The 13656-nt window shown below is 52.2% G+C and overlaps 6 protein-coding genes across 6 annotated transcripts; 4 read left to right on the top strand and 2 right to left on the bottom strand.

Moving 5' to 3' along the window:
• The first annotated feature begins 1080 nt into the window (after positions 1 to 1080).
• On the top strand, positions 1081 to 1408 carry K452DRAFT_288496 (uncharacterized protein). Its single transcript, XM_033540663.1, has one exon. The coding sequence runs from the start codon at positions 1122 to 1124 to the stop codon at positions 1281 to 1283; it is 162 nt and encodes a 53-aa protein (XP_033396837.1). The 5' UTR covers positions 1081 to 1121; the 3' UTR covers positions 1284 to 1408.
• Positions 1409 to 3845: 2437 nt separating this feature from the next.
• Positions 3846 to 4904, bottom strand: K452DRAFT_334646 (uncharacterized protein; the record flags this gene model as incomplete). Its single annotated transcript, XM_033545201.1, has 1 exon — positions 3846 to 4904. One exon carries the CDS (start codon positions 4902 to 4904, stop codon positions 3846 to 3848), a length of 1059 nt encoding a protein of 352 aa, XP_033396836.1.
• Positions 4905 to 5139: 235 nt separating this feature from the next.
• K452DRAFT_319362 (uncharacterized protein) lies at positions 5140 to 7542 on the bottom strand. The gene is made up of 3 exons (XM_033544230.1): positions 7442 to 7542; positions 6203 to 7392; positions 5140 to 6144 (listed from the first exon to the last, which is right to left on the bottom strand). Exons 2-3 carry the CDS (start codon positions 7107 to 7109, stop codon positions 5204 to 5206), a joined length of 1848 nt encoding a protein of 615 aa, XP_033396835.1. The 5' UTR covers positions 7110 to 7392; positions 7442 to 7542; the 3' UTR covers positions 5140 to 5203.
• Positions 7543 to 8600: 1058 nt separating this feature from the next.
• Positions 8601 to 9246, top strand: K452DRAFT_309551 (uncharacterized protein; the record flags this gene model as incomplete). Its single annotated transcript, XM_033543257.1, has 2 exons — positions 8601 to 8760; positions 8840 to 9246. 2 exons carry the CDS (start codon positions 8601 to 8603, stop codon positions 9244 to 9246), a joined length of 567 nt encoding a protein of 188 aa, XP_033396834.1.
• An 840-nt stretch (positions 9247 to 10086) lies between these two features.
• On the top strand, positions 10087 to 10633 carry K452DRAFT_359492 (uncharacterized protein; the record flags this gene model as incomplete). Its single annotated transcript, XM_033546270.1, has 3 exons — positions 10087 to 10323; positions 10380 to 10529; positions 10589 to 10633. Exons 1-3 carry the CDS (start codon positions 10216 to 10218, stop codon positions 10631 to 10633), a joined length of 303 nt encoding a protein of 100 aa, XP_033396833.1. The 5' UTR covers positions 10087 to 10215.
• Positions 10634 to 12237: 1604 nt separating this feature from the next.
• K452DRAFT_299161 (uncharacterized protein) lies at positions 12238 to 13508 on the top strand (the record flags this gene model as incomplete). The annotated part of the gene is made up of 2 exons (XM_033542196.1): positions 12238 to 12271; positions 13213 to 13508. 2 exons carry the CDS (start codon positions 12238 to 12240, stop codon positions 13506 to 13508), a joined length of 330 nt encoding a protein of 109 aa, XP_033396832.1.
• Between the last annotated feature and the right edge of the window lie 148 nt (positions 13509 to 13656).

Genomic DNA, 13656 nt, shown 5'->3' with positions numbered 1-13656 from the left:
TGTCTGTCTCCTCCATTCATGCTTGATTTTTTGATTTGTATCCAGGTTTCGCGTATGTGAATGCAGTACTGACGACGTAGTGGTAAAGGTAGCCATGGCCGGTGGAGTCGGGTCGGTCGTGCCATGGCGGAAAGATGAGGAGGAAGAGGTAGGTCCGGGGCTGCGTGGAGAGACAATCGACGGCGCCAACAGAGAGGTTTTGGGAACAGGAAGGTCAGGCGAGGAGCTTTATTCCGTGAAGGCGACTGAGGCGAAAGCAAACGAGCGGCGGCGCACTGGCGGAGATGAGGAGTGCGAAACAAACGCGCTCGACGGAAGAAACTTTTCATGGTACTGCGTCGCTGCGGTCGGAGAATCGGACGCGTATTCATTGCCGCAAGTACCTAGGTACCTATGCGAAAGTCATAGCACCACAGCCAAAAGCTTCCGTCTCTTGCGCATCCAACTCCACAGACCTTTTCAGGTTCAGACAACAATACCGCATCGTGCCCAGCAACAGAAAAGGCAAAATCATCAGCCTCTACGCTCGTCCACTCGACTCACAACATCCCACAAAGCCTGACAATCTGACTGGGTCTTAAGATCACAACCGCCAGCTCACAGAAAAGACTTGAAAGCAGACAATAACTGTTGGTCAGAAGGTGACAGCATGTGTTTTTGCAAGGGAATGAAAGCAAAACAGGGTTGAAAAGGTCTTGCTTGCTTTGACAAGGAAAAACAGAGGGAGTCTGTGCATTTGACAAGGAGAAAACAGATAACGGTTTGTGCCTTTGGTTGTGACGCTTGAAGAAGAAAGGAGAAAGGAAGTTGTGTAATTGTGATTCTGCTTCGGGTTGCCTTGCTAGCTTTGTGACAAGTCAAAAATTTTAAACTAGAATAGCGTTGTTGCAAGGTTTGGAACTACCATCTTGAGCATGCGACGACTGCAACAACCGGAGTCCGTGGTTGTGGGACATACTGTGAGACTCCAAATGGCTGGAGAAGGACAACTACGTCTTGCTTCCGTGAATTAAGGTAGTTGCAGCCTTGACTGCGCTGAAAGGCCTCGGGTGCTCAACATCTGAATATCAGTGAGCGGCCTTTGGTGTCCAGTCCATGAGTTGTGGTTTTTTGGCAAGTAGATGACCTTTTGTCGGACCGAAGGCTACTTTGCATGTGCCGTTGTCCATTCCGGACTTGGTGCCATTGCTGTTGTCATTGAAGCCAAGGTGCCAATAACCTGTGACTTTGGCCTTTCTAGATCTCTTGAAAGCACTTTAGGCGGCGTTACTTTCGTTATGTGATCCAATGCAGCATGGGCCGAGAGATATTTGAAAGTTGTTTAGTTGATTTTTCCGGATGGTTGTTGGCGCTCTGCGAGAGCGTGTTGGAACCGGATCTGAAATTCAGTGTTCTCCAGAAGCGTAAATTGGTGCCAACGTGGCTGCGGAGCGGGAGCAACATGTCCTTTGCCTCCGAAACTACCCGTAGTGACTGGATAGTTCCCTTTCCGATGGAAACCTGAGCCATTGTTGAATGAGTGGATGTAAATCTGGATCAGAGTCCTCCCGGCTGAGGATGCCGTGAGTCTTATACGCCGTCACCAATCTAGTTTATTGTGCGTGGTGGTTCAATAGCTTCAACTAATGCTCGTGTTAGCGGAGTTCGCCGGAAGATGGCACTAGGATGGGCCCATACCTGCATGAATTTTATTGGTGCCGAAGAGTTGCGATTAAGTTCTCCGTTACTGCGGAGCTGCGCTTTGTGCTATCATTCGATCCGTAGACGAAGGGCTTTTTCATGGCCAGGAGGCAGGATCTTCGATGGGAAACTTGACGCTTGTGATTTCAGATGTGCAGCGCAATGAAATGCGTATCCCAGATTCGTGCGTCGACAGTGTGTTGTAGACAGCATTGAAGTTGCCTTGAGAATGGTCTGTTTGAATTGCGCTTTGATTAAGCTTGAGGTTGCTTCTCGTTTCGCTTCCGGCATCAGGCCCTGATGGATAGCAGTGACCTTGGTAGCCTTTATTGCAGAGATGAACTCGATGCTTTGGCCTTCGATGTGTCTTCCGGCAGCATGGCAAGAGTTAAACCCCTTGAGATTGGAAGACGAGTTGTCTGACAGCTCGATTCAGAGCATGATGAGCAGCTCGGTCAAGGTGTTGGTTTAATGCATAGAGAAGCATTTGTTTGTACCCGATGTGCGCATCTATGGGTCAAGCTCCAGCCTCTTGGTTGAAAGCGCTGAGCTTCTGCTCAAACTGATGTCTGTGCATTTGACCTTGAGCAGTACGTGCTTGCCAGGACAATGGCTGCACACTCCGTTGCGGATTTTGCGCATCTGGATGAACGGCTTGTTCGCGTGTTGAAAGCTTGATTGTGCTAAGTGCTGAGCGTCGTTTTGAATGTCCGAATAGACGGGTTGACTTTGAGCCTGTGATACCTCTAGAGGTACGGTGGGCAGTTTCTAGCTTCTAGACAGGCGCGGTTCTGGTTGTTTGATTCCGCTGTGTGCCTGGGTGCCGGGAAAAAGGTTGGAGGCGTGGCTAGACAACTTTCGCATCCTGTTGAAGGGATTTCTGCGCGTCTGATTGAAGATGTTGTATGTGATCTTGACCAAGGGCCGTATTTCTGATTTGACAACTTGCATCCGGGCTTTGACAAGGACTGTGGGTATGATTTGGAGGATTTTATTCGGGCCTGGACAAGGGCCGTAGGTTTGGTTTGACAGAATTGTACCCTGGCCTGGACAAGGACCGTGGGTATGGTTGGAAAGACTTCAACCGGGCCTGGACAAGGGCCGTAGATTTGAACGAAAGAGTTGCATCCGAGCCTGGACAAGGGCTGTGTATTCGTTGGATGCCTCCTCGCGTCTGGATGAGTGTGTGTTTAAGCGTTCGGGTGGAAGCCTTGCGCATGAGCCTGGACAAGGGCTGTGTGGTTGTTTGAAGAGCTGATCGCGCCGGAATGGACAGTTCCTTGCGACATGTTGGACATATTGTTGCGTCTAGATGAATGCTTTTTTGGACATCTGATTCGACGACTTTGTGCTTGAGCCTGGACAAGGGCTGTATGTTCGTTTGAACGGTTGTGCGCGACAGGTTGGACAGTGTGTTGCGACTTGTTGGACAGATTGTTGCGTCTGGATGAATGCGTGTTTGAGCATTTGGTTCGACAACTTGTGACTGAGCCTGGACAAGGGCTGTGTGCTTGGTTGAATAGACATCGCGACCGGTTGGACGGTTTGTTGCGACTTGCTGAACAGCGTTGTTGCGTCTGAATGAACGTGTGTTTGAACGTTCGGTTTGACGACTTGTGTGAAAGCCTGGACAAGGGCTGTGGGTTTGATCGAACCAGCTGTGTGGAAGGTCGATCGGATTTGTGCTTGGACGCGTGGTCGCAGTTCGAGTGAACGTGATTGATTCGAGCCGTGACAAAGGCTGAAAGCGTCGGTGTTGTTTGTTTGAGCGGAATGACCGTGGAGTGAAGGTCTGTTGCTGAGCGGGCAACGGTCTGCAGTGATTGGTTTTTTGTGCAGTTGGACGGGTGTCTCGGCTGTGTCGTAGGTAGTTGCCTCGACTGGTAGCTTGCTTAGCTTCTCAGGACAGGTCGCCGGTTGATTGTCGGCTGTTTGGTTGTTTCCTGTTTTGAATCCTGAGAATTGATCCCCAACGCCACGAAGAGGCGCAAGCTGTGTTGGGGGGCCAGGGTCTCTCGAAGAGTTCGTCATGCAGGCCACAGTGTTTGCGGTCTCCCCTGCTTACTATGACTCCCTAGCTGCCCACGGCGAAGGACCCGGGTGGGCTATGCCTTACGAACCGTGGGACTTTGGCCGGTGCTCCACCCTAGCACCTGGAGAATGGCCTAGGAAGCGGAGGTTGTCAAGCTCCGGCTTCCGGGGTGAGGTAAGTTGTCCATCTCAACCTCAATATCACTCGAGTGTCCAGCTCGGCGATTGACTGCATGCGCAGGTACGGTAACGGCTGGGCTGAGAACAGGCTGCTCAGGCGCTGCTCCCATCGCTCGCTGGGCATCCAAGACCCAGGGCGCCCACGCTGTTCCGTCCTGGAGCATCCGTGCGATCGGAGGTTCGACCCAGAAGAGAGGCCATTGCCACCAGGGACCCATGTTCATCCAACTGTTTTGACGACAGCCAGAATCCCACGGGTTTAACGCCTGGTAGGAAATGGTCTTCTGCTGTCCATCCTTCCATATCGTCACGTAGACGCCTTCAAGGTCCTTCGGTCTGGAATTGCGGAAAACAATGTCGCGCCATTTGACGCGCGCAAAGTTGACCAGCCATGGCAGAATGAGACCAAAAAATCCCACAGCCGCCAGGTAAGCTTTCTCCAGGCCACCATTCCGGCTCCTAACAGACAACTGCCAAGCGCCCATGCCGACCGAAAATGCCAAGTGAACAGGAATCCAAAAGAGAGCCCAAAGGTACGCCTTCTGGCTTCCAAGATAAACGGGTCCACAAAGACACGGACAAAAGTGATCGTAAACCGGCAAGCACCGGCCCACAGCCCTGCAGTGACGCGCCCTGTCCGGCTTGTCGATCTTGCAGAATTTGCACCAGCGGCGATCTCCGTTCCGTCCCTCAGCCTGGTAGATTGTGCTCGGCCCAGCGCTGTCCAGACGCAGGCGGCGCGCAGTCCAAAAGCGACAAAAAAGGAAGTAGCCGAGGGGTCCCACCCAGAGAAAAGAGAGGAGAGGAGGGAAGACCAGGAGAACGAGACCAAGCGTCGGAGAACGGTCGACGAGATCGCCCAAACTGTCGGCCACGTACAGCCCCATGTTCTCTCGCCATCCCCAACGGAAGGACAGCATCCCAGCGGACGAGCCCAGCAGGGAACCCAGGAGACCGAACATGAGAACGGAGTACGCGTAACGAGAGACGGCGGTGAGGAGACTGAAAGGCATGGTGACGGCGGGACGACTCGGAGAAGTGAAAACCGAGGAAAGAAACTGAAGTGAAGTTGGGCGTCTGCCTTTTATACCCAGAGGTGAAATGAATGCACCTGCCATGACCACAGGTGAAAATGCAACCTGGCCATTGGTTCTCACTTCACTTCGGCAGCAGCATCCTACAACTGGAAGTGACATCGTGGCACACAAGCAGCGGAACCATGGTTCACATCATCAAGTGAGAGCAGGTGAGGGAAAGATCGCCGAACTGGAAGTGAGGCAGCAGGCGCTGGATACAGTGTCATTCTGCATTGCTACTGCCTTTTTGTCACCACGCCTGCATCCGTCATCATCAACCCTGCTACGATTCCCGACTTCATCCCGATATAGGCTTCCGTCTCTTCTTCGCCTCCATTCAGACTTTCTCTCGCAGCAGCTCCAAGCTGCATAAACTCGTGCCAAAGATCCAGCTCGGCGTTCGGACTACGACTCATCGCCCACGAGACGAGACCCTCCACGTCCGCCACCGCCTCTGCCAGTGCTCCGACATTGTCCTGCTGCTGCTGCAGGTGCAGGAAGCCGTTGATATCACACGCAATGACAGCGGTTGCGTGCGCGATGTGTGCGTCAAGAGCGGAGTCAGTGGTGCCGGGAGTATGGGTGAACGATGTGAAGAGATGTTGTAGCGCGGGATGCTCGTAGACGCGGGAATTGCGACGGATGGCGAGGTGGAGCCAATGCTGTAGTCGGACCTGAGATGAGTGGTGGGCGTTTGTTGGAGAGGGAACGGAGCGGGAACGGTTGAAGACGCGTTGACGCTTGCGAGCGGGCTGGGAGAGAGGCGTTGAGGGGGTGGAGTGGGGTGGCAAGGAATCTGTTGGTTCACGGATGCTGGAGGTAGAGACAGAGTGGGTGCAAGAGACTCTGTCCATACGGTAGGAGTCTTCCACTGTAAGGCCCTCGGACGGAGGTTTGCTTGAATGGCATTCCGGAGACAAGTGTCCTGCAGAATGGTCTTCGACAAGATGGTCTTGGTTGGGCTGCTTTTCCGCAATACGGTCGTTGACGGGATGGTCCTCGGTTGGATAGTTGCTGAAAGGATGGTCACCGTCATGGTTTTCGACGGGAGAATTCCCGATCGGGGTGCTTCCGACGGGGCAGTCATTGGCTAAGTTCTCAATCTCCAACTCGTCAGGGAAAATGGGCATCGGCCACGATGACTGGCTAGCACCCAGATCCCACGACACAAGAGAACCTTCAATGGAATTCATGTCAGCAAAAGACGAAACCCTTTCAGAAACTTCCATGCATACCTTTTTCCGAAGGTACCGATTCTGGGACGGGAGAATCGCCTGGGCTCACTGGCAAACTCAAGACATGGCGAAGAAAACGGGTGGCAGCGGGCGTATCCGGAACTTGTACGAAATGGAGTTGGGACGATAGCGCATATGCGGGTGGCGTTGTGGCTGGCGGTGGGCTCTTCTCGTAGGCAGGAGTTTCATTGTCTGAGAGTCTGGGTGGAACAGTGCCTTTTCCTTGTTTCCGCCTCGTGCCCTTCACCATCTCCCGTGTGGCGATCATGGCGCTACGGCCATCGTAGAGTGTGCGAAACTCTTCGGGCGGTAGAAATTGCAAAGGCTCACGCAGGGCAGCATCGAGGACGGCAAGACCCATGTCGGCGTAATTGCTGATTCCCATGTACACGACGAACTCGCGGGTTTCTGCAAGACAGAAAAGTCCAGACAGCAGGTCAAGCGCGGTGTCGGAAGTTGCGACAAAATTTCCTTCATTCTTATGAGGTGTGATGACTTTGGATGTATCTTCAGACAGATTGATTTGTACACGGTGCAGCTTGCCAGAGCGCGAAAGACGCGCCTTGCATATCGCATCACGAACCGAAGTCTCTTGAATGCCAGTAAGCGTGATACTACGCCTCTCGAAGTGCGATGTGTGCAGCGGGATGACAAGATCGAAAGGGCGGGACTTGGCCCGGCCTCCGCCTTTGACGGTGACGGCGATCCGCAGCAGCGCGAGGACCTTGCCCTGCTCGAGGAAGACGGTGAACATTAAGCTGGGGTCGGAATCATTAATTGGTGTCGCGCACCCCAGCCCACACGCTTCGCCGCTCTCGTTCCGCCACTCCACCACCGCCCTCTCGACTAATGTCTCCTTCGCCATATTGGGGACCTGGTGAAGGTAGTCAGCGCTACAAACAGTCATGATACGAACCCATCCCCCGCTTCTCAGCAGGATCCCGCCCGCCCAGGCTTCTGAACAGTGTCTGTTTTAGGCAGCCCTGACCTATCTGTGCGCGCGACTCCAAACCCACTCTTCCGAAGGACAACCACCGGAAAAGGCAAGGGGCAGTTCTGAACCGTGCCGGAGAACTGCCACCGATGGGTGAGATCGGGGCGGTTCTGGGCGTCTGATCGGAGGACCGCCACCAACCTAGGGCCTTGTGGGGTCGTTCTGGGTCGAGTGGAGGGATTGAAGAGGACGGCGACTGAAAGGGTCAGCGGGCGCGTAAGGGCGTGGGAGCGGGGTATATGTACCAGTGAGCAGCGGTGCTGGACAAGCAGGCACGGCGGTGTTGAGTTGAAGAGGCGCGTTAAACTCCAGCGATGGGTTGTAGAGTACGGTGATGATGTTGGCGCGTAGAGGATGCGTTGACGTTGGACGTTGGACGCGTTGTGCACAGACTTTGTCCCGTGACTTGCGAAAGCGGACGACATGACTCAGATTACATAGTCCGTGCAGAACCCGCATCATGGCGGCCGACACGCCACCAACGCCGACGACATCTCCATCCCGCTGCATCACAGGGCGGCACTTTGCTTCATTTTCACCTCTTCATCACTGCACAATCTTATGCATTGCAGCCTACTGCATGCTTCCAACCCATGTCTCGCCGCCATTTTGCGCATCCTTACGGAAAACAGCGGTATTCTGGTTTCGCCTTCCCACTTTAATACAACAAACGGACGGCGGAGATGTGCATCCAAGGCCAGCAATCCGGACTTTGATTGAATCAAGGAGCCCTCCCGTACGTGGCCGTTGATTTTGCGAACAGAATTTCGTGCGGCCGGCCGATGCCAGAGACCTGTACCTTGAAATGTGCGGCATCATGATCTGAGAAGCAACGTCTGGTCGACAAATCCCGACAGCCTTCGTAATGCGTTCGGGTGGCCTTATTACTGACGGAGCAAGCGTTGAAATGCATCAAAAGCTACCCATAGAGAAGAGCTTACAGTACATTGACTAGTCAGGCTCATATGTTCGGTACCTGTAAGAAGCAAACCTTGACGGGTAAAGCAGGTTCCTGGGCGACATTAGGCCTGACTATAAAACGTATCTTCCCTTCGATCGCTGAGCCTTCAGTTTGGCTACTACACCTTTGTCCAATCAACGGCAATCCGCACACTTTCAACGCCAGCGAAACCCATGCGCACTACCCCGAAAGGTCTTAGCCAGCCTCTCGGTTGCAACTGACAACAAGATGGCAGTCTTCATCTGATGAGCGGAGGGCTGCGTTTCAACAACTCTTCCGTACCGGCGAGCCCACTGTCGGTTGTTTGGGATGCTTCAGCAAGAAGCTGGCTGGCTCCACTGTTTCTGTTCTTCCGTTAGGAAAACCCGATCTCATTCTGTATCAATCTTCATCAGTCTCGTTGTTTCTCCCTCCTAGTACTACATTTTCCTTTTCATTCAACCATGTCGACAAAGAAAAGACAATGCGAAACCCCTCAAGGCGACACACCGTCTCCGAAGCGCCACCTCCCTGACCAGAATGACGAGGAAATCAAGATGCGGTATTCTTCTCTCGTCAAGCAGACATCAAGCACTTCAGCGTTGCCTACCGCCCAGCCCTCTGGTCCAAACACGCCTGGCATTTCTCCTACCGTCACTGTTGACACTCATGTCAGCGTCGGCACGACCAACACTCTTGACAGGGCCAGGCAACAGTGATGCCTCTACCGCCGTTGCTGGTACTCCCACCAGAGACGCCACGACCACCGTTTCACTGCCATTGACGCGCAACAACGTGAGCGGCACTGTCTTCTCCCCCTTCATCTCTGCTAGTACTTTCTACAACGCCAAGATGCCCAGCCTCCCGTCGTCACCGGCGCACAACGGTGCTGTCAAGATCGACGTCTATGTCAACATTGTCATCAGTGGCAGCAACACAACCAGCCCCACCACCCCCACCACCACGGCTGCCACAACCGCCGTCGCGTCGGACAAACTCCTCTTGGGATGTCTACACCATGCTCCCTTCCGCAAGCGCCAACCTCGCCACTACCATTGGCATCAACAGCATCAGCTTTCTTGCCAGCAGCAGCACCAATTCAGGTTTTGAAGATGAGGTTTGCCCACGCCTCTTCCGTCGCCCGTACCGGGCCAAGTCGGCTCCAATCGCTACAATCGAGATTCCTCAAGACTCTTCTAATCGAATGAATGTCCAAATCAAGTCAACCACACCCAGACCAGCACGTAAGCGCACAAGAAGCTCAATTCTGACCACATCAACATCGTGACATTATCAGCGGGTCAGGATCGAGGGTCCTGGTAGTAACGGGAGAGGAGGGACATCTCAGAGAGGATAACCCCGGATTGGGATGGGAAGGAGACTCGGGTGGACTATGTCACCCACATTGCGAACCATCTGGTCCTCAGGTGGATGGCGGCCGAGGGATCAACACGTGCAACCACCATCACTATCGCAACTACTGCTCAGAGATGGATCATAACTTCTGCTTATTTCGCATAAGCTATAATTGTGGCCTCCTCCCCGACCTGAGCAACAGCTACTTCAGCGAAGCCAGCCTCTTGCAGAGGCCACCGCGCGGACGCGATGAATACAACCGTACCTCTATCAATGATGGTAGTTGCTGTGGTTTTTAGCGTATGCTGATTGGACGAAAAAGAGCACTCTGCTGTCTAGTAGCGGATCCAACTAATCAGCATGTGGCCAAAATTCGATATACTAACTACCAACCTTACTGAATATGACGCCACATGTGGATAAAATCGCTTACAACAGCCTATTAGTAGTAGTTATGTAGCTAGGTGACGCCGTATTATCGACACTGACGTCTAAAACAGTCGTGTAGTGAGGTGGGGGCAGCGCACCACGAGACCTTAAGGGTTAGTAGCGGATCAGCATATTACCACGAAGCGGAGTCCGAAGCGTATCAATGAGCTCAGCTCCAACCCTGAATTCAACATGGTATGACATTGGAGAAGTATATTAAGAGGCATTTACCTCTTTTTCCGCCTTCGTCATTTGAAATTCAGTTTTATAGTTCTCCTACTACCCTTCTTCAAGATGCGCTTCTTCCAGGTCCTCTCTACTGTGATGACCTTTATGAGCGTTGCCCAATCATTCGGCTATGCTCCAGGACCACTAGACACCTCTGGACTCCCGGAGTGTATGGTAAATAGAGCCTGATAATAATATCTTAGGTCTGCCAAGTGGCTGAACTACAACAGGCACAATGTATGCGAAGTAATGAAGATTTCTACGATATCTCGAAATCAACAGCCAGAAAGTTCTGTGAAACAAACCTAAATAGAGTCTCACAATTTATAAGGAATCGTATCATTCCTTGCGCCGACCAGGAATGTCCAAATGAGCAGTGGGTTCGTGACGGTAGGGACTCTTACCTTTGACTTGCTACGTATATGCTAACCTTCATTAGCAAACCATAAATGGTGGCGTGATACCTGCGGACGTAGTACGATAGACTAGGGTATCATCGTATTGGTAGATCTGTCTGGTGGAGTCTATTCTAGCATTCGACGTGGTTGCTCGCGATGAAAATGTTAAGTGTGGAAATTTTTGCGAGAGCCAAGCTTACCAGCACAATCAAAGGACCAAATACAATTCTTCTTATTGGTTTAGGCTTGACCTTCACCTCCGGGGAGTAGATCTGCCTTACTTCAGCATCGAATCGCGCACCTATCAAGCTGAAATTACGCAGACGCACATGTACGAGCCAGGACCAAAGTGTGATAAATGGCACCTTCAGCCGGAGTTGTGATGCTGTGCGTGGATTCATCCAGAACAACAAGCAGATCTATATCGCTTCCAAGTCAAAGACCTATTTCCTTCTATTATTGCTGCCTGGCTGTATGTCAGCTTACATGCAAGGAGAGACCAAAAAGCATGACACCAAAAGGAAAGAATGCGGGGAGTGAGACTAGCGGAAAGTTAAAGCTACTGCGCGTACACAAATGACATTTTGAAGTTGGTAAGCTGAGGTGCCTAGGTCACTTCGTTGTTAGCTTATATTCCAACGATATAAGCGCTTCACATAATGTACTTTTATTGGTTCATATCTGCGTCGCTAATGCACCTAAAATGCTAGTGCGCGGATGAGAATCTCACTTCATGCTTTTCCAGAGGTCGGAAGCAACGACGATACAAAGGAGCTGAAGCGGGGCTCGTCTATAAAATCAACGTCCAGGCGCTCAAATGAGAGAGCATCAACAGCTCTCAACTCGACACTTCTGTACAATGCACTTGAATCTTGCTACTGTTCTCGTGGTTCTAGTCACAGGCACCTCGCTGGTTGTCGCAGCTCCAGCTGATGCGAACGCCAATGCCCCTGTCGGGAAAAGGTTTAACTGGGAAGGGGTTAGTAGCAACTCAAGCTCCGTTTATGTTACTCTGTATTTTAAACCCAGCTAACGTTCCGTTTCTGTCCACAGAAGTGCAACGGAACCTCCTGCAAGATCGGCCTTATCAATTACAAGTGCACACGCGGATCGGTATGTTCATCGGACCTTTACTTCATAAGTTTGTTTTTGCCATAAAGAAATCTGCTGAAGTTCTTGCAGTGCGTTGGGCCCGGAGGTGGCGATGGAAAGAGGTGCTACTCGAGCGGGTCTTTGGCTCAGGGGCCGTATATCTGCCCTGGCGGCTAGTCGCAGGCCGAACGTATCTGATTTCTGAGAGAGAATATTCATCATTCTTAGGGTTTGGCAAGATGGGGTGAGGAACTAAGGGCCATGTAGCTAACTGTCGCTTCATTCGGGTCATTGGGGGTTGAATCCTACACACTGATCTATAAACCATTCAGTACACAACCAAAAACCTTAACTCTTCCGTGAAGGTAGAAAGGCAGACCTTTGACGTGTTTTAGGTGCATACTACTTAGGCTGTTGGAAGTAGTATATCACCACGGGTAGTAGTCGCCAGGTAGCTACAATGGCAACATGATTCGAGAATACCAGAAATTTCAGAATGGTACAACCACATACATTTGCAAGAGCGCGAAGGTATGCTGTAATAGGATGAAGAGAGAAATATGCGTGGGCACGGAGGTGTTCAGAAGGAGTTGAAACCATGGACCTTCAAAATGCGAGGGCATCCCATAAAGGTATGAATAGCAAATGCCACGATGGAACGTGAGTAACCAAGAGTGTACGAGGGTACAGATATACAACAGCGTGAGGGCATCCCATAACAGTACAAAGGGAAGGAGAGCGAGAAACACAAGGACTTCCAAATATATACAGGATTATGAACGTACAAGAGCTTGAGTGTATCCTACATAGGTACGAAACGAAAAACATCCGAGGGTACTAGAATGTTCGAAAGGGTACAAGGATATGGATATTCAAGAGCGCGAGGATCTACTGTAGGAGTACAAGGAAGAAAACGACCGCTGGCACAAGAGCGTTCAAAAAGATACAACAACACCGGTCTACAAGAGCTTAAGGGCGTGCCAGAAAGGTACGAAGGTGCGGAATAGAAGGAAGGAAAGGCAAGCCATATATCTTCAGTGTAATACCACGAGTAATAATGAGGTTGTTTGAGGAAACTGCAGCTACATTGAGCCTGGGTGTAGGGTCGTGCCTACCATACACAGAGGACTGTGTCAGCTGAGATCTGTTCTCTTTCTTCGTTTTCTTCCTCTTTTTCTTCTCTCTTCGGGCCACCGACATCGCACGCACGCACGCAAGCACGCAAGCAAGCAAGCACACACACACCCTCTCTCCCTCTCTCTCCATCTCTCTCTCTCTCTCTCTCTCTCTCTCTCTCTCTCTCTCTCTCTCTCTCTCTCTCTCTCTCTCTCTCTCTCTCGCCATGGTAAGCCTAATCTCGATCCGAGAATGCATATGTTGTGTATGTACAGTAGCACTAACAAATTTATAGGATAAGGGCGGGTCTGGCACGGCGCCGTGGGTGTCGTTTGGGTTGTTGATGCCGTTGTTGCTGGCCTTCTAATGGCTGAGCGCAAAGTGGTTGCTGTACGCCGTCCAACGCAAATGCATTCATCCGTATGAGGATACCCTGTTAACGTCCGGTCCCTTGTAGCCAGCAGCGCCGCCGCGCGCGCGGTGGCCGTCAGGGGCCTCCCCCTCGGCACCATGACCACCCCCGCCTTCGCCCCGGCCTCACCCCGCGCCGCCGCCGCCGCTACTGCTACTGCTGCTACTGCTGCTACTGCTGCTTTTGCTGCTGCTACTGCTCCTTCTCCTGCTGCTCCCGCCGCTGCTGCTGAGGAGGGTGCCGCTGCCGCTGCCGCTACTGCTACTGCTACTGCTACTGCTACTGCTGCTCCCGCCACCGCCGCCGAGGCCGAGGATGAGGACGAGGACGAGGCCGCCTAGGCGGCAGGCAGGCAGGCAGGCAGACAGACAGACAGACTGGCTGGCTGGCTGGATGGATGGATTGATGGATGGATGAATGGATGAATGGATGAATGGATGGATAGATGGACGGATGGACGGACGACAGCGCGCGCGTTGTGCGCAGTAG

The sequence above is a fragment of the Aplosporella prunicola genome, assembly GCF_010093885.1.
Source record: "Aplosporella prunicola CBS 121167 unplaced genomic scaffold K452scaffold_15, whole genome shotgun sequence".
Lineage (NCBI taxonomy): Eukaryota > Fungi > Ascomycota > Dothideomycetes > Botryosphaeriales > Aplosporellaceae > Aplosporella > Aplosporella prunicola.
The sequence above is the reverse complement of the archived record's forward strand: the minus strand, read 5'-3'. Positions and strand labels throughout refer to the sequence as shown.

Coding starts and splice junctions, on each gene's coding strand:
- K452DRAFT_288496 (XM_033540663.1), top strand. CDS start 1,122: ATGACCTTTTGTCGGACCGAAGGCTACTTTGCATGTGCCGTTGTCCAT.
- K452DRAFT_319362 (XM_033544230.1), bottom strand. CDS start 7,109: ATGACTGTTTGTAGCGCTGACTACCTTCACCAGGTCCCCAATATGGCG. Junction 6,145..6,202: donor ATCGGTACCTTCGGAAAAAG/GTATGCATGGAA, acceptor ATTCCATTGAAG/GTTCTCTTGTGTCGTGGGAT.